Source organism: Rhinopithecus bieti, unplaced genomic scaffold, assembly GCF_001698545.2.
Source record: "Rhinopithecus bieti isolate Rb0 unplaced genomic scaffold, ASM169854v2 scaffold_76, whole genome shotgun sequence".
NCBI classification, from domain to species: domain Eukaryota; kingdom Metazoa; phylum Chordata; class Mammalia; order Primates; family Cercopithecidae; genus Rhinopithecus; species Rhinopithecus bieti.
Genome location: NW_016803343.1, coordinates 3,572,179 through 3,593,263, shown reverse-complemented (window position 1 = coordinate 3,593,263; position 21,085 = coordinate 3,572,179). Strand labels below are relative to the sequence as shown.

Sequence of the window (21,085 nt, the reverse complement as noted above, 5' to 3'; positions counted from 1 at the left end):
GACTCCATCTCAAAAAAAAAAAAAAAAAAAAAAAAAAAAAAATTTCCTTTTACCAGGGCAGGTAGAAGAAAAGATTGTGTAAGAGAAGTCATCAAAAGAAGTAGGAGTACTAGAGGAAGTGATTGACAATTTGTAGGGCCAATGGCTTCAAGGAGTTTAAAAGAATGAGGTCTGTGAAAAAGCACTTGGATTTAATGACTCATGATTAAGAGTTTACTCACTAGAGTGGTAGGTGTAGAAGCTAGGCTACAAGGAATTAAGTAAGAAAATGAAAACAAGTATAGACTGTATTAGGAATTCAAGAAGTAAAGGAAAGGTGGAAAGAGTGGAGAGTAGCTTATGAGAAGAACAGAGCAGGGAAAATTAAACTTTGGATACTCACGTGTCAATCTGAATGTTAGGTGCTTTTTTTCATTGTCTCTTTAAATCCTCACATCTGCACCCTTGACTACATGTCCTATTTAATTTTCTATGTGAATAAATGAGAGGTATCCTAAAAAGCATTTGTGTCACATCCCCAAGTATTATGGTTGTATCAAAGGGAAACATTTGTGAGATTATTTGAGTTGTGAGCTGAACTAGCTGCTGTTTTGATGGAACACGATTTTTACTTAAAAAATAACTAGTAGGCAAGCTATGGTTATTCAGACATGGATATCTGGCAGACATTATCTTAAAAATGAACAATATGTGCCTGTCTCTTTGACGAAAACAACTGTGACAGTATCTGTTGCCAATGATAAAATTCAAGCTTGCAACAAAAATTTCATTAGAAATTCAAACTTAGAATTTTGAAAATTCTAATTTTCAGTATCTGCCACTGAACCTAATAGAGTCCCTAAACTTAACATCTTTCTAATGAGATTCTTGGTAATATTAACAGTTGTGGTTTTCAGTATGGTATAATGAAAAGTATCAACATTTGAAACATCTACAAATGGCCATGTGCAGGATACTATAAAATCATGTATGGGTAAAAGATCCATTAAAAGGCAAGAAAGACAAATTGATTTTAATGTAACTGAGTATGAAAAGTTTATTGATATGGTTTTAGATTACATATTGCAACTTAAGAAACTTACCAAGTTTTGGAATAGTATCAAAGAAAAATACCACAATTGTCTGAAAAGTCTATTATAATACTCCTTTTCTACCTATCTTTGTGAGGCCAGATTTTCTTTATATACTTTAAGTAAAACATTGCATTAGATTGCATACAAAAGTATATATGAGAATCCAGCTGGGTACTATGAAACCAGACATTTAAAAAAATGTTTAAATGTGAAAGAATGTCACTCTTCTCACTACATTTTTTAAATGCATTTTTTTGTTTCATGAAATACGTTATTTATATTAACATGTCATGGTTTGTTGCTTTTAAATGAATTAGTAAATATTTAAAATTTTATTTTCCTATTTCAATTTCTAATATCAGTAGTTGTAATTCACATAACTAAAAGCTCTTTGGAGTCCTCAGTAATTTCTGCAAGTGTAAAGGAGTCCTGAGACCAAAAATTTGAGATCTCCTGCCCTATAGTTTTATTTCGATGTCAATTAAACATCTTTAAATTCACCCATATTTTTAAAGTCATAAATGTTTGTAAAATTTTAATTGCCACGATAATTTTCTTAATGCTTTTCTGATAAAAGTTCAGCACTTTCTCAGTTGAAGGTTATAATAAATGATGACAGGTAATTTTGAGGATTATTCCAGCAGTATATTTATCACACCATAAAAAAGAAAATTAAAATTGGGGAAAGGCAGTAAAGGTCATGCATGACAAATTTACTAATAAAATACTCATGTTTTGGCCTATTAAAAATATTTGCTATTTTAAAATTCCATCATTTAATTGTAAATGTGTTGCTCGTCTTTCAGAATGTTACCTTATGGTTGTCTGTCAATCGGTGACTGTGTGGGACTTATTGAGGTGGTGCGAAATTCTCACACTATTATGCAAATTCAGTGCAAAGGCGGCTTGAAAGGTGCACTGCAGTTCAACAGCCACACTCTACATCAGTGGCTCAAAGACAAGAACAAAGGAGAAATGTGAGTTGTATTATTCTTTCTTCCTATGTTAGTCTAAGTTTTTGTTAGATGAGTCTGTCAGTGTTTGTGTATTCCTCTGACTTAGACCAGAGAAAACAATTGTACTTTCTATGGAAAAAACTATGCTCAGCCTTTGAAATATTTGACATTAATGGATTTAAATGATTATAATTACTTTTAATTTGGTAAAATCTTAAACATTCATTTTATGTGTTATCTAAAATGTATTGTTACTGCTTATTCTTTTTAAAACAAATGAACGTTGCACATTCAAAATTTTATTTCTAATTCATTGTTAAAATGATTAGAAAAAAATAATTTTAATGAGATGGTATTTTTTCACTATAATAAGAATTATGCTTTGGTCAGGGAACATCTGGAAATTTCCTTAGAAACCCATGAAAACTTCACAATCTCAAAATCTTTGGACATAATTACCTTATTCCCTGTTAGTGATTGTTTTCATTGTTTAAATAGAAGCTTGTACCCTTTTTTCTCAAGTTGGCCTGAAGCACTCTATATTTCCATACTACTCATGAGGTGTTTATTTCTTCTTTGTAGATATGATGCAGCCATTGACCTGTTTACACGTTCATGTGCTGGATATTGTGTCGCTACCTTCATTCTGGGAATTGGAGATCGTCACAATAGTAACATCATGGTGAAAGACGATGGACAAGTAATGGTTTTCTCTGTTTAAAATGTTTTTGGTGTTCTTAATTTATTAGTTCAAGACATTTTGTATCTGCATATGTCAAACTATAACATAATTTCTTATTTTTGAAAGCTGTTTCATATAGATTTTGGACACTTTTTGGATCACAAGAAGAAAAAATTTGGTTATAAACGAGAACGTGTGCCATTTGTTTTGACACAGGATTTCTTAATAGTGATTAGTAAAGGAGCCCAAGAATGCACAAAGACAAGAGAATTTGAGAGGTGAGCTCGAGAAATTAAAAACACAAAATAAAGAGTTCTGGCTGCTCTATTAGAAACAACCAATATTTTTCAAGCCATTTCAAAATAATAAATGTTGGCTGGGTGTGGCGGTTCACGCCTGTAATCCCACTCTTTGGGAGGCCGAGGCTGGAGGATCATTTGAGCTCAGCAGTTGAAACCAGCCTGGGTAACATAGTGAGAACTCATGTCTACAAAAAAAATTTTAAAAATAGCCAGGCATGGTGGCATGCACTGTAGTCCCAGCTACTCAGGGGGCTGAGATGGGAGGATCACTTGAGGCCAGGAGGTTGAGGTAGCAGTGAGCCATGATCACGCCACTGTACTCCAACCTGGGCAACAGAGTGAGACCCTGTATCAAAATTAATAAAATAAAAGAAGTTATTTTAACACTTTAACAAAAACTATTTTCTGTTTGTTTTTTATTTTACTTCAATAGCTTTTGGGGTACACGTGGTTTTTGGTTACATGGATGAATTAAATAGTGGTAAAGTCTGAGATTTTAGCGCTCCTGTAACCCAAGTAGTGTGCTTTGCCCCCAATATGTACTTTTTTATCCCTTACCATTCTTCCCACCCTCTCCCTTCTGAGTCTCCATAGTCCATTATATCACTCTGTATGCCTTTGTGTACCCATAGCTTAGCTCCCACTTACAAGTGAGAACAGTGTATTTTCAGGTTTTCCATTCCTGGGCTCCAGCTCCATCCCAGTTGCTGCAAGACATTATTTCATTCTTTTCTGTGGTGGAGTAGTATTCCGTGGTGTAAATGTACACTTTCTTTATCCACTCATTGGTCAGTGGGTACTTACGTTGGTTTCATATCTTTGCAATTGTGAATTGTGCTGCAATAAACATACGATATGCATGCAGATGCCTTTTTGATATAATGACTTCTTTTCCTCTGGGTAGAGGGATTGCTGGACCAAATGGTAGATCTACGTTTAGTTCTTTAAGAAATCTCCATACTGTTTTCCATAGAGGCTGTACTAATTTACATTCCCACCAGGAGTGTATAAGCATTCCCTTTCACCACATCCATGTCAACATCTGTTGTTTTTTAACTTTTAATTACAGCCATTCTTGCAGGAGTAAGGTGGTATCTCATTGTGGTTTTAATTTGCATTTCCCTGATGATTAATGATGTTGAGCATTTTTTTCATGTTTTCATGTTGTTATATATCTTCTTTTGAGAATTGTCTGTTCATGTCCTTAGCCCACTTTTTTTGTTTTCGTTTTGTTTTCATTTTGTTTTGTTTTGAGACGGAGTCTCACTCTGTCACCCAGGCTGGAGTACAATGGCATGATCTCAGCTCACTGCAACCTCTACCTCCTGGGTTCAAGCGATTCTCCTGCCTCAGCCTCCCAAGTAGCTGGAACTACAGGCACCCGCCACCACGCACGGCTAATTTTGTATTTTAGTAGAGACGGAGTTTCACCATGTTGGTCAGTCTGGTCTTGAATTCCTGACCTCAGGTGATCCACCCGCCTCACCCTCCCTAAGTACTGGGATTACAGGCTTGAGCCACTGCGCCCAGCTTTAACCCACTTTTGATGGGATTCTTTGTTTCTTGCTGATTTGAGTTCCTTATAGATTCTGGAAATTAGTCCTTTGTTGGATGCATAGTTTGCGAATATTTTCTCCCATTCTATGGGTTGTCTATTTACTTTGATGATTATTTCTTTTGTTATGCAAAGGCTTTTAGTTTAATTAGGTCCCATTTATTTTGTTTTGTCGTATTTGCTTTTGGGGTCTTAGTCATTTATTATTTGCCTAGGCCAGTGTCCAAAAGAGTTTTCCTAATTTATCTTCTAGAATTGTTATGGTTTCAGGTCTTAGATTTAAGTCTTGGATCCATCTTGAGTTGATTTTGTATAAGGTGAGAGACAGGAATCCAGTTTCATTCTTTTACATATGGCTAGGTGGTTTTCCCAGCACCATTTATTAAACAGGATGTCCTTTCTCCAGTTTATGTTTTGTATGTCTAAGATCAGTTGGTTGTAAGTTTTGGCTTTATTTCTGGGTTGTCCATTCTGTTCCATTGGTCTATGTGTCTACTTTTGTGTGTATCTCCTGTTTTGGTAATTATAGTTTTCCAGTATAATTTGAAGTCCAGTAATGTGATGCCTCCAGATTTATTCTTTTGCTTAGCCTTGCTTTGGCTATTCAGACTCTTTTGGTGGGTTTCATATGAATTTTAGGATTTTTTTTCTAATTCTGTGAAAATGACGTTGGCAGTGTTTTGTAGTTTTCCTTGAATAGATCTTTCACCCCTTGGTTAGGTATATTCCTAGGTATTTTTTTTGAAGCTAAAAGGGCTTGCGTTCTTAATTTGATTCTCAGCTTGGTTGGTGGTGGTGTATAGCAGTGCTACTGATTTGTGTACAGTGATTTTGTAACCTGAGACTTTACTGAATTCATTTATCAAATCTAGGAGTTTTTTTTTTTTTGAGAGAGAGTCTTGCTCTGTCGCCCAGGCTAGAGTGCAGTGGCGCAATCTCAGCTCTCTACAACCTCCACCTCCCGGGTTTAAGCAATTCTCCTGCCTCAGCTTTCCAAGTAGCAGGCGTGCACCACCATGCTCAGCTAATTTTTGTATTTTTTAGTAGAGATGGGGTTTCACTTTGTTGGCCAGGCTGGTCTTGAACTCCTGACCTCAGGTGATCCTCCCGCCTCAGCCTCCCAAAGTGCTAGGATTATAGGAGTGAGCCACCACACCCAGCTGAAATCTAGGAGTCTTTTGGAGAACTCTGGGGTTTTCTAGGTGTATGATTATGTCATTGGTAAACAGTGATAGTTTGACTTCCTCTTTTCCAATTTGGATGCCAATGTGGGCTTCCTTGTCTTGTTCTAGTTCTCAGGGGGAGTGCTTTCAGCTTTTCCCCACATTCAGTATGATATTGGCCGTGGGTTTGTCATATGACTTTTATTATTTTGAGGTAAGTCCCTTCTATGCCTACTTTGTTGAGTGACAAACTATTTTAATGTTTTTATTTTTTTGTGTTTATTTGTGTGATGCTGTGAAGGAAGATGGAAAGGGAATACGATTTAATTTGTTGAGCTAATTAAGGCCTAAAAAGAAAGTAACCCTTAAACTTCATAACACATTAAATGTTTTTATTTACTGAGCTTTAAATAGTTGGACTCCACCTCTATATTGACAAATAATGTATAGTGCTTAATACGACATTTTTTGGTCATACAATTTGAGGAAAGTCCGTCAACCATAATCACCTTGTGTATTCATAACTCACCTTATGGTATCTCATTAGACTATATCAGACTTTAAGGTACTTTTTACAACCTTCTATAAAATTCTGCTTTGTCTATAACTCAGTCCTGACTCTAGCTTAAGCACAAAAGGATTTAGTATGGACCAGTTCATACATTTAATACTTATTAAACTGCTGACATGCCAGGCATTGTAGGTGCTGGTAATAAAGCAGTTTTTAAAAAGTCCTTATTCTCATGAAGTTTACATTCTAGTGGGGTAAAGGGAATCAAAAGATGTTGGTAAGATAAGTGAGAGAAGAATGCTATTTTTTATAGCTTTGTCTACAAAAGCCTCTCTAATTGTGTGACATTTGAGCAAAGACCTGAAGGTATTAACATCATTTGCTCCATACTAACCAAACTGTTCTTATTACTTATAGGTTTCAGGAGATGTGTTACAAGGCTTATCTAGCTATTCGACAGCATGCCAATCTCTTCATAAATCTTTTCTCAATGATGCTTGGCTCTGGAATGCCAGAACTACAATCTTTTGATGACATTGCATACATTCGAAAGACCCTAGCCTTAGATAAAACTGAGCAAGAGGCTTTGGAATATTTCATGAAACAAATGAATGATGCACATCATGGTGGCTGGACAACAAAAATGGATTGGATCTTCCACACAATTAAACAGCATGCATTGAACTGAAAAGATAACTGAGAAAATGAAAGCTTACTCTCTGGATTCCACGCTGCACTGTTAATAACTGTCAGCAGGCAAAGACCGATTGCATAGGAATTGCACAATCCATGAACAGCATTAGAATTTACAGCAAAAACAGAAATAAAATACTATATAATTTAATGTAAACGCAAACAGGGTTTGATAGCACTTAAACTAGTTCATTTCACAATTAAGCTTTAGAATAATGCGCAATTTCATGTTATGCCTTAAGTCCAAAAAGGTAAACTTTGAAGATTGTTTGTATCTTTTTTTAAAAAACAAAACAAAACAAAAATCCCCAAAATACATAGAAATGATGGAGAAGGAAAAAGAATGATTTTTTTTTGTCTTGCAAATGTTCTATGTTTTGAAATGTGGACACAACAAAAGCTGTTATTGCATTAGGTGTAAGTAAACTGGAGTTTATGTTAAATTACATTAAGATTGGAAAAGAATGAAAATTTCTTATTTTTCCATTGCTGTTCAATTTACAGTTTGAAGTGGGTTTTTGACTCCTTGTTTAATGAAGAAAAATGCTTGGGGTGGAAGGGACTCTTGAGATTTCACCAGAGACTTTTTCTTTTTAATAAATCAAACCTTTTGATGATTTGAGGTCTTATCTGCAGTTTTGGAAGCAGTAACAAATGAGACCTGTTATAAGGTGGTATTTTTTTTTTTTTCTGGACAGTATTTAAAGGATCTTATTTCCCAGGGAAATTCTGGGCTCCCACAGAGTTTAAAAAAAAAAAATCATAGAAAAAGAATGAACAGGAATAGTTCTTATTCCAGAATTGTACAGTATTCACCTTAAGTTGATTTTTTTCTCCTTTTGCAGTTGAACTGAATACATTTTTCATGCATGTTTTCCAGAAAATAGAAGTATTAATGTTATTAAAAAGATTATTTTTTTTATTAAAGGCTATTTATATTATAGAAACTATCATTAATATATATTCTTTATTTACATGATCTGTCCCATAGTCATGCATTGTTTTGCACCCCAAATTTTTTATTGTTCNATGCATGCAGATGCCTTTTTGATATAATGACTTCTTTTCCTCTGGGTAGAGGGATTGCTGGACCAAATGGTAGATCTACGTTTAGTTCTTTAAGAAATCTCCATACTGTTTTCCATAGAGGCTGTACTAATTTACATTCCCACCAGGAGTGTATAAGCATTCCCTTTCACCACATCCATGTCAACATCTGTTGTTTTTTAACTTTTTAATTACAGCCATTCTTGCAGGAGTAAGGTGGTATCTCATTGTGGTTTTAATTTGCATTTCCCTGATGATTAATGATGTTGAGCATTTTTTTCATGTTTTCATGTTGTTATATATCTTCTTTTGAGAATTGTCTGTTCATGTCCTTAGCCCACTTTTTTTGTTTTCGTTTTTGTTTTCATTTTTGTTTTTGTTTTGAGACGGAGTCTCACTCTGTCACCCAGGCTGGAGTACAATGGCATGATCTCAGCTCACTGCAACCTCTACCTCCTGGGTTCAAGCGATTCTCCTGCCTCAGCCTCCCAAGTAGCTGGAACTACAGGCACCCGCCACCACGCACGGCTAATTTTTGTATTTTTAGTAGAGACGGAGTTTCACCATGTTGGTCAGTCTGGTCTTGAATTCCTGACCTCAGGTGATCCACCCGCCTCACCCTCCCTAAGTACTGGGATTACAGGCTTGAGCCACTGCGCCCAGCTTTAACCCACTTTTTGATGGGATTCTTTGTTTCTTGCTGATTTGAGTTCCTTATAGATTCTGGAAATTAGTCCTTTGTTGGATGCATAGTTTGCGAATATTTTCTCCCATTCTATGGGTTGTCTATTTACTTTGATGATTATTTCTTTTGTTATGCAAAGGCTTTTTAGTTTAATTAGGTCCCATTTATTTTGTTTTTGTCGTATTTGCTTTTGGGGTCTTAGTCATTTATTATTTGCCTAGGCCAGTGTCCAAAAGAGTTTTTCCTAATTTATCTTCTAGAATTGTTATGGTTTCAGGTCTTAGATTTAAGTCTTGGATCCATCTTGAGTTGATTTTTGTATAAGGTGAGAGACAGGAATCCAGTTTCATTCTTTTACATATGGCTAGGTGGTTTTCCCAGCACCATTTATTAAACAGGATGTCCTTTCTCCAGTTTATGTTTTTGTATGTCTAAGATCAGTTGGTTGTAAGTTTTTGGCTTTATTTCTGGGTTGTCCATTCTGTTCCATTGGTCTATGTGTCTACTTTTGTGTGTATCTCCTGTTTTGGTAATTATAGTTTTCCAGTATAATTTGAAGTCCAGTAATGTGATGCCTCCAGATTTATTCTTTTTGCTTAGCCTTGCTTTGGCTATTCAGACTCTTTTTGGTGGGTTTCATATGAATTTTAGGATTTTTTTTCTAATTCTGTGAAAAATGACGTTGGCAGTGTTTTGTAGTTTTCCTTGAATAGATCTTTCACCCCCTTGGTTAGGTATATTCCTAGGTATTTTTTTTGAAGCTAAAAGGGCTTGCGTTCTTAATTTGATTCTCAGCTTGGTTGGTGGTGGTGTATAGCAGTGCTACTGATTTGTGTACAGTGATTTTGTAACCTGAGACTTTACTGAATTTTTTTTTCAAATTAGGGGTTTTTTTTTTTTTTTTTTTTTTTTTTTGAGAGAGAGTCTTGCTCTGTCGCCCAGGCTAGAGTGCAGTGGCGCAATCTCAGCTCTCTACAACCTCCACCTCCCGGGTTTAAGCAATTCTCCTGCCTCAGCTTTCCAAGTAGCAGGCGTGCACCACCATGCTCAGCTAATTTTGTATTTTTTAGTAGAGATGGGGTTTCACTTTGTTGGCCAGGCTGGTCTTGAACTCCTGACCTCAGGTGATCCTCCCGCCTCAGCCTCCCAAAGTGCTAGGATTATAGGAGTGAGCCACCACACCCAGCTGAAATCTAGGAGTCTTTTGGAGAACTCTGGGGTTTTCTAGGTGTATGATTATGTCATTGGTAAACAGTGATAGTTTGACTTCCTCTTTTCCAATTTGGATGCCAATGTGGGCTTCCTTGTCTTGTTCTAGTTCTCAGGGGAGTGCTTTCAGCTTTTCCCCACATTCAGTATGATATTGGCCGTGGGTTTGTCATATGACTTTTATTATTTTGAGGTAAGTCCCTTCTATGCCTACTTTGTTGAGTGACAAACTATTTTAATGTTTTATTTTTTTGTGTTTATTTGTGTGATGCTGTGAAGGAAGATGGAAAGGGAATACGATTTAATTTGTTGAGCTAATTAAGGCCTAAAAGAAAGTAACCCTTAAACTTCATAACACATTAAATGTTTTATTTACTGAGCTTTAAATAGTTGGACTCCACCTCTATATTGACAAATAATGTATAGTGCTTAATACGACATTTTTTGGTCATACAATTTGAGGAAAGTCCGTCAACCATAATCACCTTGTGTATTCATAACTCACCTTATGGTATCTCATTAGACTATATCAGACTTTAAGGTACTTTTACAACCTTCTATAAAATTCTGCTTTGTCTATAACTCAGTCCTGACTCTAGCTTAAGCACAAAAGGATTTAGTATGGACCAGTTCATACATTTAATACTTATTAAACTGCTGACATGCCAGGCATTGTAGGTGCTGGTAATAAAGCAGTTTTAAAAGTCCTTATTCTCATGAAGTTTACATTCTAGTGGGGTAAAGGGAATCAAAAGATGTTGGTAAGATAAGTGAGAGAAGAATGCTATTTTTTATAGCTTTGTCTACAAAAGCCTCTCTAATTGTGTGACATTTGAGCAAAGACCTGAAGGTATTAACATCATTTGCTCCATACTAACCAAACTGTTCTTATTACTTATAGGTTTCAGGAGATGTGTTACAAGGCTTATCTAGCTATTCGACAGCATGCCAATCTCTTCATAAATCTTTTCTCAATGATGCTTGGCTCTGGAATGCCAGAACTACAATCTTTTGATGACATTGCATACATTCGAAAGACCCTAGCCTTAGATAAAACTGAGCAAGAGGCTTTGGAATATTTCATGAAACAAATGAATGATGCACATCATGGTGGCTGGACAACAAAATGGATTGGATCTTCCACACAATTAAACAGCATGCATTGAACTGAAAAGATAACTGAGAAAATGAAAGCTTACTCTCTGGATTCCACGCTGCACTGTTAATAACTGTCAGCAGGCAAAGACCGATTGCATAGGAATTGCACAATCCATGAACAGCATTAGAATTTACAGCAAAACAGAAATAAAATACTATATAATTTAATGTAAACGCAAACAGGGTTTGATAGCACTTAAACTAGTTCATTTCACAATTAAGCTTTAGAATAATGCGCAATTTCATGTTATGCCTTAAGTCCAAAAGGTAAACTTTGAAGATTGTTTGTATCTTTTTTTAAAAAACAAAACAAAACAAAATCCCCAAAATACATAGAAATGATGGAGAAGGAAAAGAATGATTTTTTTTTGTCTTGCAAATGTTCTATGTTTTGAAATGTGGACACAACAAAAGCTGTTATTGCATTAGGTGTAAGTAAACTGGAGTTTATGTTAAATTACATTAAGATTGGAAAAGAATGAAAATTTCTTATTTTCCATTGCTGTTCAATTTACAGTTTGAAGTGGGTTTTGACTCCTTGTTTAATGAAGAAAATGCTTGGGGTGGAAGGGACTCTTGAGATTTCACCAGAGACTTTTCTTTTAATAAATCAAACCTTTTGATGATTTGAGGTCTTATCTGCAGTTTTGGAAGCAGTAACAAATGAGACCTGTTATAAGGTGGTATTTTTTTTTTTTTCTGGACAGTATTTAAAGGATCTTATTTCCCAGGGAAATTCTGGGCTCCCACAGAGTTTAAAAAAAAAAATCATAGAAAAGAATGAACAGGAATAGTTCTTATTCCAGAATTGTACAGTATTCACCTTAAGTTGATTTTTTTCTCCTTTTGCAGTTGAACTGAATACATTTTCATGCATGTTTTCCAGAAAATAGAAGTATTAATGTTATTAAAAGATTATTTTTTTTATTAAAGGCTATTTATATTATAGAAACTATCATTAATATATATTCTTTATTTACATGATCTGTCCCATAGTCATGCATTGTTTTGCACCCCAAATTTTTTATTGTTCATAGCAGCATGGTCAGCTTTCTTCTTGGTCTGTAGATGAGGCTCAGGCACTATCCCATTTATGCCAATAACCAGTGTATAACTACTTAAGGAAAACATAAAACTTCATCTTCTTTCCTTTTATTTCTTATGTGAATCCCCCGTCTTCCATTCTCTTTTGTAGTTGAGAATGTCTCAATCATATGAAATTAGTTACCAGAATTAACACAATTTAGACTATCTTCCTGATTCCTTAAACCCCTTTACTGAAGTATACTCATGAATGATACTTTAAAATATGGGGAATAGAAACCATGAAATTTTACCTTTTAAACTATTTATCTATATCTCCAAAGTAGAACATTAAACCATTTTAAGATCATGTCTCATTCCCAAGTAGTCAGAGTTCACGCTCCAACTTTATTAAATACTATTTGAGCACAGGACATATCTTAAACATTTTGAAAAACATTAACCCAAGATGTAGAGGCTACTGCTAGTCATCATTCTAGAATCTGATATTTTACTCTGTATTTGAAATGAAGATTAATGTCCTAGGAAATTAGCTTTAGATGTTCAGGTGCCACATCAAAAAAGTGCAATAATTATTGACAGTTTTTTATATTAGGCATATTATTGGAAAACAACTTTATAAAGAGTGAACATTGTATACTGTAGTAAAACAGCATCACTTTAAAAATATTCATTTATGAAATCTGTTACCTATAGTTGAAGTCTTGAGTAGTGAACAAGGGACTCTAACACCAATACTCTTAATATCTGGCTATTTTAGATCCCTTAAAGGGCATAATTATTGGAAATTTAGGTATTTCACTAAAGCATGTATATAATATTGCCAACAAGAAAAATAAATTTGAAGATGAAGGGAACTTACTTCTGCAAACTGTCTTGCAATAGTTAAGCAGAATTTAAACTCTGTTTTAAGCAGGCAACCAGAAAGATTATTTTGCAGTTATAGAAGATTTCATAACTTATTAAAACTTATTAACATTTTGTGTTGTTTAGATATAGGCAGTTGATACTAACATCCCAGCCTTTTCAATATCAGGGTTAAATTATAGGAAAACTCAGTAAAATGGTACAAATCTGAAACTCTGATGGTAGAAACTGAAGATTTAACAGAACTGTGTTTTACCCGAGTGCCAAAAATGCCTTGAGCCTCCTTGCACAAAATTTATACCATTTTTTACATTTTTATGACATCAGTCTAGATACTTGTCTCCCCTCCTTCTCCCAGAACCTCTCCACTATTAACACGCACAAACCATATGGCCGATTTCATCATTTACATTTATTTTCAAAAGTTATTACAACCAAATTAATTATATTAGAAGAAATGTAGACAAATTCTATAAAGACTATAGATTGTGACCTAAGAAAGAAATGAGGCAAAGAACCAAACATTGAATTAAATGCTACATGGGTGACTAAGATCTGTTTCAAGTCAGCGATAATGTAGCCACTTCTGGGTACTTCAGTATCAGAGATCAGTTCCCACGGTTCAGACAGTTCCTATCTATAGCTAACTATCCTTGTCCTTGAATGTGGTGTAACTGACTGTTGGCTCTACAGTTTTATTGGGCCACTTAAGAAATATTTCCTTGAATAATTGTTTTGAGAAAAGTCTAAAGAAAATAATAAAATAATTTTAAACACTGTAGTAAGAAATGACTTCGAAAATTATGCTTTCACTTTCTACCATATTCTCAGCTATACAAAACCATTTATTTTGAAGATTTTTAGACTACTGTTAATTTGAAATCTGTTACTCTTATTGTGGAATTTGTTTTTTTAAAAAAGATGTTTCTAATTGGATTTTTAAAAGAAGAATGGAATTTGGTTGCTATTTTACAACAGAACCTAAGCTTTTTGTGGTTCTTAGTGTCCTATGTAAAACTTAGTGTCAAAGTAATCAACTTTGAGATTTTTCCCTTCTATTCTGCTTTATATTAAAAGCCCATTAGAAAATGGGAACCTGGTGAATATATAATGAATTGTAAAATATTTTAATGTGTAACTTTTTCAACTGTGAAACTATTGATTTTTTGATGAAAACAGCTGCTGATAAAGTATTTTGTGTAAACTGTAGTTCTTATTAATCAGGAAAATGATGACTTGATTAGACTGTATATGCCCTCTTGGATTTTATTTTAAATGGATTGGTGATTTTCACATAGGTAAAACACAGTCCATCTGTATTCTTTTTTACAGTTCAAAAATCGAGTGATTTGGAATTATAAAAAAAATTGTGAGCAGCCTATTTGAAAGGCATCATGGAAATTTCACAGTACATAACATGGATTTATTTTTTTCTTGATGTAAATCCGCTTAATTCATATTTTGATCAATAGCCCATGCTTGCCAACTCTGAAGAAATTTAATTTCCAGCAGTATTTTAAAGCTAGCCTGTTAAGTTTTTCTGAATATTTAAAGTTCCTCTTTTTTCTCTGTCTGCACAAACTGCAGACCTGGGCTGGACCCACATACTCAGAGTCCACCTTAAGAAATAATTTTGATGTCCAAGACATCACTAAAATGTTTAAGTTTAAAGATAATATGTGGTGTTAATAGATTGTGGTGCTTTTACTATTTAAAGACAACTTTCATACTTCAGATGTTTTTGAGAAGAGGGGAATGTGAGGGGAGGGGGCAGAACAGGGAGGAGTTGTTTGAATGAATTACATTCTTTATATCCATCCTGCTCATTTGGGGCATGTCTAAGAGAAGGCTGAAAGTTGTGAGAGTATATTGTATACCATAAGAGAATTAACTTTTCATCATGGATGGGATTGTGAAGCTGAACTGTAAAATTCAGCATTGACAGCATCCTCAATTAATAATTCTTGGTGACAGAATAATACAGCTGGGCTGTTTTTTAAAATATAAACTCAATACCATTTTAATTATTACATTAAAATTGTAAATATATCTATGTGCCATGGCCTGGGAAGCCTGTTTTCTTTTTTCATAAAATTATTTTACTCTATGAAAAGATTATGGGGTTTAGCTCAAAATATCTATGGTCCTGATAAAATTGGATTGGTAACTCTACCTCAGAAGGAAAATGGGGGAAAAATAGATGAGTCACAATTCAATACTTCAGGCTCAGAAATTGTGCAGATCACTGAATTTTAGATTTATAAAGTCAGAGTCGGCATGCGTTGTTTTTAATGATATGGAAGACCTTAAGAAAAAAACTTGGCTGAAGTTTAATCGTTGGTCCAGCCATTTGAAAAAAGCAATAGTTCGAGGAGGTTCCTGAATTCGGCGTTTGAAATTCATTTGGTCTCTTTTCTTCATTATTAGTGCATTTGGTGTGTGTATACTTGCACACAATTCTGTCTGTATACACACTGCTTAGCTCTAGTCAAAAGGCATCTTTTATAAAAGGTGTAAAGAAATATCAAGGTTCTATAATTCTGAAGAGTTTAGAATTTATTAGGAGTTTCCCAAGTTGGGATGTTAGTCTTTAAATAAACTTACTTCATTCATGTATTCCACTTAAGGTTTTGCACCTCCTTTTTATTAGTGCAGCGCCATTTATTTTGCTTGATTTTAGGTATGTTAATATTCCAGCCTTGCTAGTTAGCATAAAGTGACAGGTGTGAGCCGTGAGGAAATTTTCTAACTTAATTTTTACACAACTACATGTAAGAGTTTTAGTGGAGAAAAAAAATTAGGCCCTGTGCATATATAGTAGTTAGATAAATGATTTTTCTACCAACAGTGTACTCCACTCCTCATGTAGGTAAGTACAGAAAAGGTTTTAAAATATATTTTGTTAGCCAGTTAAAGTCTATGAATTATCCGCAACCTATTTAATCTGTCACTATAATAATTTTATGGTTATGCCAAGAACCGTGTATACTTTTAGGTTTTCTTATTTTTGTCAGTTTTTCTAGGTTAGCAAGGAGGCAGAAAACTTTCATTGTTTCATATTAAAATATAATTAGACTAAACTTAATTCTAGTATGAATTTCCAAAATCGTTATCTATTTATTTCATTTTTATTTAATTTTGTTTTTATTTCACTTTTAAAAGTCCCTTGTTCAATGTCATTTATGTTCCTAAGAGTGGTTGGAGAACTTGGCCTTCATTGATTTCAAAAGTGTTTTTGGCTGTGGAACCCAAGTTTCAAATGAAGTTGATGGTTTCAGTGTGATTCAGTCTTCAGACCTAATTGGGTTGAATAAAATCTAAAAGAATATACCCTTTTGGAGCATAACACTTTAATACTTTGGGGAATGTGGCACTACCAAAAGAAGACTACTAACATGTCAAATGTTCACCTGGAAGAAATTCGAACCACCCTTTTGGCCCCATTAATTGTAGGAAGTTTATTTCTCTATATTTTGTCATTCAATGAATTGAAGTCCTGTGGTATACTGCATTCATTAGAAGAAAAACGTTTTTAATGTCCTTTTAATGATGGCCCAAAAAGCATTTGACACAGCAAGATGCATGTTATTATATTGAGAATATAGAATAATAACAGTATCACTAAATTTAAGACCTCTTCCCAGTCTTGCTGTTCCTAGCAAGAAGTGTGGCCTGTGACTGCACTTACTGTTTGTGCTCATCAGAAATTGTTAATGTCTGCTTTTCTTTAACTCTGCAGTCTGTAACATCACGCTGTTTATTAAAAAAAAAAAAAAGAAAAATTACTTTGACTTGTGTCCAAACAATCCTTAGTGTACTATATAAGCAAAAAACTGTGATAATTCTTTTGCCGTTCCTTTTGAAAAGCCAGTGCTGCTAATAATCAAAATTTAGCTGAATTTCAGTTCTTTTCAGTAATAACTAAGAATACTTGATTGAAAATCTGAAACTATTATACCTTAAAAGCCAATTTTTCTGCCCCAGTAAAGTGATGAATATTAAAGAAATGTATGTTTAAATATTTAAGCATAAAGAATTATATGCTTTTATTTTAAGAAATATATGTGTATACATATATGTATGAATGTATGTATGTATATGTAATAGGTAAGTGGACTTTTTCCAAGTCATTTGAAGATCAGAACCTAGAAATGAAGTTAGGCTAGAGGCAAACTGGTTTTGCTTTCAGTTCTCATAAACATTGCAAAAGTTAAGTGTGGGCTTTGACCACTAATGCACATAGGCATTAACAACTTAGTAAAGCAATTAAGCAAATAATTACTTAAATTTTATTTATATGCCAAATGGTTTAAATAATTTTGAATTGACTTTGTTCTCCAGGGATAATATCTCTCTTTGCTGGAATCAATCAGGTAGCTCCTATCTAAATAGAAAACTGTGGTAATTGAAACACACACTTTACATTTTAAATTAGCAGTTTTGAATTTTTAGGGGAAAAAACCCCAATAATTGCATATTGTTAGGTAGAAGTCAAATTTACAAAGAAATGGAATAGGGATGTGCCCTTTAGAAAAGTATAGAATCTCAATTTGCAGAATGATTTAAAATGTGCATGCATATAAAATGTTCATGTGTATGTATATATTTTATTACAGAGAAGTCTTTGGTATACAAAATAGTTTACCACAACCTTTTAAACAGCAGGTTCTGGGCCTTAAATGCATATCACAGTTAGCCAAGAGAACTGGGATGGGGGGCAGGGAAAATGAACTGCAGTTCCCTATCCCTAGCCTCTATACCAGCTGCCCAATGAAAAGTACCAAGGCTCACTGAATGTTACAACCCAGCAGATTTTTAAATAAATTATCTAACATTTTGAGTGCCCCTACTAGATGCTAGAAGCTATGCTAAAGTGTTTCACATGCCCTACTTTACTTATTCCATAAAATAACTGCGTGAAAGAACAGGTTATCCCCATTTTATAGATGAGAAGAGAGGTTTAGACCGGTTAGCCGATTTGTCCAAAGTTGTCATTATGGCCTACAAAGTCAAATAAATCCTAATCTGAGACACATGTTCTTTCCACCACTGCACACTAGAAAGAGGAAACCACCAAGATTACTCATTACTAATCAAGTCAATATTGCTCTATTTAGCTGAATTAGTAATGTGTGTCTTGAAATTGCTAAAAGGCATTAAACTGACTTAGAATCAGTTTTTTATTACATCTACATATAAAAGTAGCTTCAAATGTCTCATTCTACTGTCCATAATTTAAGATTTTTTAGTATAATAAAATTTTAAAGATACTTGGAGGCACTTTGGAAAATCAGACCAAACTCCCTTTTCCACTCATAGATTCGGCATAATCAATCTGGAAAGCATTTGTTAAGAGCCTTATGACATCATTTAATAACCATGGTTGATTCATCAATTAAAGTACAGACAATTGTTGACTAAACTTGTGGGACTTTGCTATTAGGTTGATGCAAAAGTAATTGCAGTTTTTCTCCATTAAAAGTAACGGCAAAAACTGGAATTACTTTTGCACCAACCTAATACGATGTGGATCATCTGAGATGAATGTTGAAATCCAGTATAGCTTCTTCATATTTCTGGCCCATTTTCCCACCAGAAAGTGCACAGAGTGAAATGAGTTTATGAAAAGCATAATTAACTAGAAAATGTTACTGAAAGAAAATTACATGGTACATGCCAAGGCTAAATCCTAGTAACTCTAAACTCAGTGAATTTTCTAGGCAGCAGCTTTCCTCTGCTGTGTAGACTGGTAAAGAACAAACCAAGGCTGGGTGCAGTGGCTCATGCCTGTAATCCCAGCACTTTGGGAGGCTGAGGTGGGCAAATCACCTGAGGTCAGGCAAGACCAGCCTGACCAACATGGTGAAACCCTGTCTACGCTAAAAATACAAAAATTAGCTGGGCAGGTGGCACACGCCTGTAATCCCAGCTACTTGGGAGGCTGAAGCAGGAGAATTGCTTGAACCCAGCAGGCAGAGGTTGCAGTGAGCCCAGATCACATCACTGCGCTCCAGCCTGGGCAACAAGAGCAAAACTCCATCTCAAAAAGGAAAAAAAAAAAAGAAAAAAACTATAATTAATATGTTAGGTCCATGTTTTCTTAAGTTTTCTACCAGATTTTTATCTTCGTATAGTGAACGAACTGTTAAGAACTTTTTTATGAGAAATATTTTAGTGTGACTATATTGCATAGTTAGGCTGATGGTTCAGTGTTCAGTAGGTTAGATACCGTCATTGTTTATTTCCATATTGACTGGTTCTAGCTAGAGCTGAAATTAGGTAAAGAATATCTTGAACTCATTTTGCTACACAGGAAAAAAAAAGTGCTTCCTTAGCTCATTTGGAAAGAGATTGGGATTAGAAAAGATAGTGAATTTGTATGTATTTATAGAAATAAATAGAATACAAAATGAGGCTTTTAAATTTTTTTCCCACATGAAAATATGATACTTAACTTTAATTATTACGTTTTACATTGTTAGTTTGCAGACAGGCATAATTAGATCCTCAGTTGCGGAAATCACAGACATCTGAAGGCCAGCACTTTGGCCACAGTCTTAAGATTTCTCTGCTCCTTCCTTTGCTCCTCCTCATACTCCACAGTTTGAACTGATGCTGTTCTATATACGGTACTTTTCCACCTACCTCATCTCTGACTACAGTGCTATATTTTTCACACAGTAAGGACAGATGTTGTGTTAATCTCACCATGCCAACAATCAGGGCACCACCTAGCAGAGTCAGTGAAGACCAAAATAAACAGTGGAAGATAGCCATTTGGTCATACTTTTTTATAAGAATGACATCTTCAGATTGGCTGTCTGGACTGTAGAAGCATGAAAAGGGGGTTCCATTTTTGTGATCGAAGAATTCCTTTATGTCCAGAGCTAAATGCCAAGGCTAAATACTAGTAACTCTAAACTCAGTGAATTTTCTAGGCAGCAGCTTAGAAAAATGTTGAGCAAATCATTTCTATCTTGGTGGCACTTAGGTGTGTAAAAGCACTAGGAATATGGAGGAGGGAAAAAGATAAAGGCACTGTCACCAACACCAAATACTTAACAGTTTTTATTATGAAATAGCTTCAGGTTGAAGTTATTAGTGGGCAGTTTCAATCTTAGAAGGTGGTAAAATATTACATAGCTCATGGGAAAGGGTTAATTGGAGGGCCACAGTGAAATGGCCATTTCCAGTCATTAAGCAAGGATGTGGAAGGGAATTCTTAGTTTATATGACATTGCAGGAGAGTCAGTGACTAGCTTCATAAGGAATATGACTCCTCCCCACATGCAGGTTCTTGGTCTCTTGGACAGTATGAATCCATTTGTCCATTGAACAAAAATGTATTGAGCCTTACTATGAACTTTCAACGCCTAGTAATGTCTCTGTTGTCTCTGTCTTGATCTCCTGTAGCAAAATATTACCCTGAAGAAAAGCACATTGAGGCTTTTGCTCTAGACTCACAGAGAGGGAGTCCCACCTGGACTTTGGTTCCTGAGAGACAGAACCAGTGGAGAAGGGAGCTCTGTCAGCTGGTGACTTTTTTCAAAAAAGCTTGAGGTTTATTACCATATCCATTAGGTACTTGAGGTACTGTGCTAAAGGCCTACAAAATGTTTGAAATGTTAAAAATCATTGCATCCAAAACAGAAAACAAAAGTAATCAGATTGAAATTGATGCTTAAAGACAATAAAGTGTAACACGTCAACTAATCTAACACAACTCAACTTTTTATAGTTAGGTATAAATATAAATTTTAAATCATATGAAAGACTATACTTCCAGGGATCATTTCTATAATTTGTTAAATCATATGAACCCATTGTGTAATTTATTAAAATGATAATCTTTACATTTATTTGATAAGAAAAATTACTTGCTTGATTCAAGGGAGACTGTGAGTACATGGTAGCATTTTGATATGATGGGGAGTGGAATCTTCAAAAGAAACACTCCCCACAAATGACTATTCATTGGCTTAGCCTATAAATTCCAGACACCAAATTGTGAAATTGGAATAATTTATCTCCTTTCTATATACCCCATTTCTCCACCAAGAAGAAAGCTTCATTTATCCTGATTTGATCACTGTAAAAATATTTACTCAAAAAAAAAAAAAAAAAAAAAAAAAAAAAAAAA

At 34.6% G+C, this 21,085-nt stretch overlaps 2 protein-coding genes across 2 annotated transcripts in view; one reads left to right on the top strand and one right to left on the bottom strand.

Annotated features, from left to right (window-relative positions):
* PIK3CA (phosphatidylinositol-4,5-bisphosphate 3-kinase catalytic subunit alpha) overlaps window positions 1-7,882 on the top strand; it is a 90,368-nt gene extending 82,486 nt beyond the window's left edge. Inside the window, 4 exon segments of the mRNA XM_017877282.1 lie at window positions 1,880-2,050; window positions 2,612-2,729; window positions 2,838-2,989; window positions 6,660-7,882. Of these exon segments, the coding sequence (XP_017732771.1) occupies window positions 1,880-2,050; window positions 2,612-2,729; window positions 2,838-2,989; window positions 6,660-6,930 (712 nt within the window). The 3' untranslated portion in view covers window positions 6,931-7,882.
* Window positions 7,883-19,419: 11,537 nt separating this feature from the next.
* Window positions 19,420-21,085, bottom strand: part of KCNMB3 (potassium calcium-activated channel subfamily M regulatory beta subunit 3) — a 23,779-nt gene continuing 22,113 nt past the window's right edge. The window contains 2 exon segments of the mRNA XM_017877275.1: window positions 19,420-19,832; window positions 19,889-19,949. Of these exon segments, the coding sequence (XP_017732764.1) occupies window positions 19,453-19,832; window positions 19,889-19,949 (441 nt within the window). The 3' untranslated portion in view covers window positions 19,420-19,452.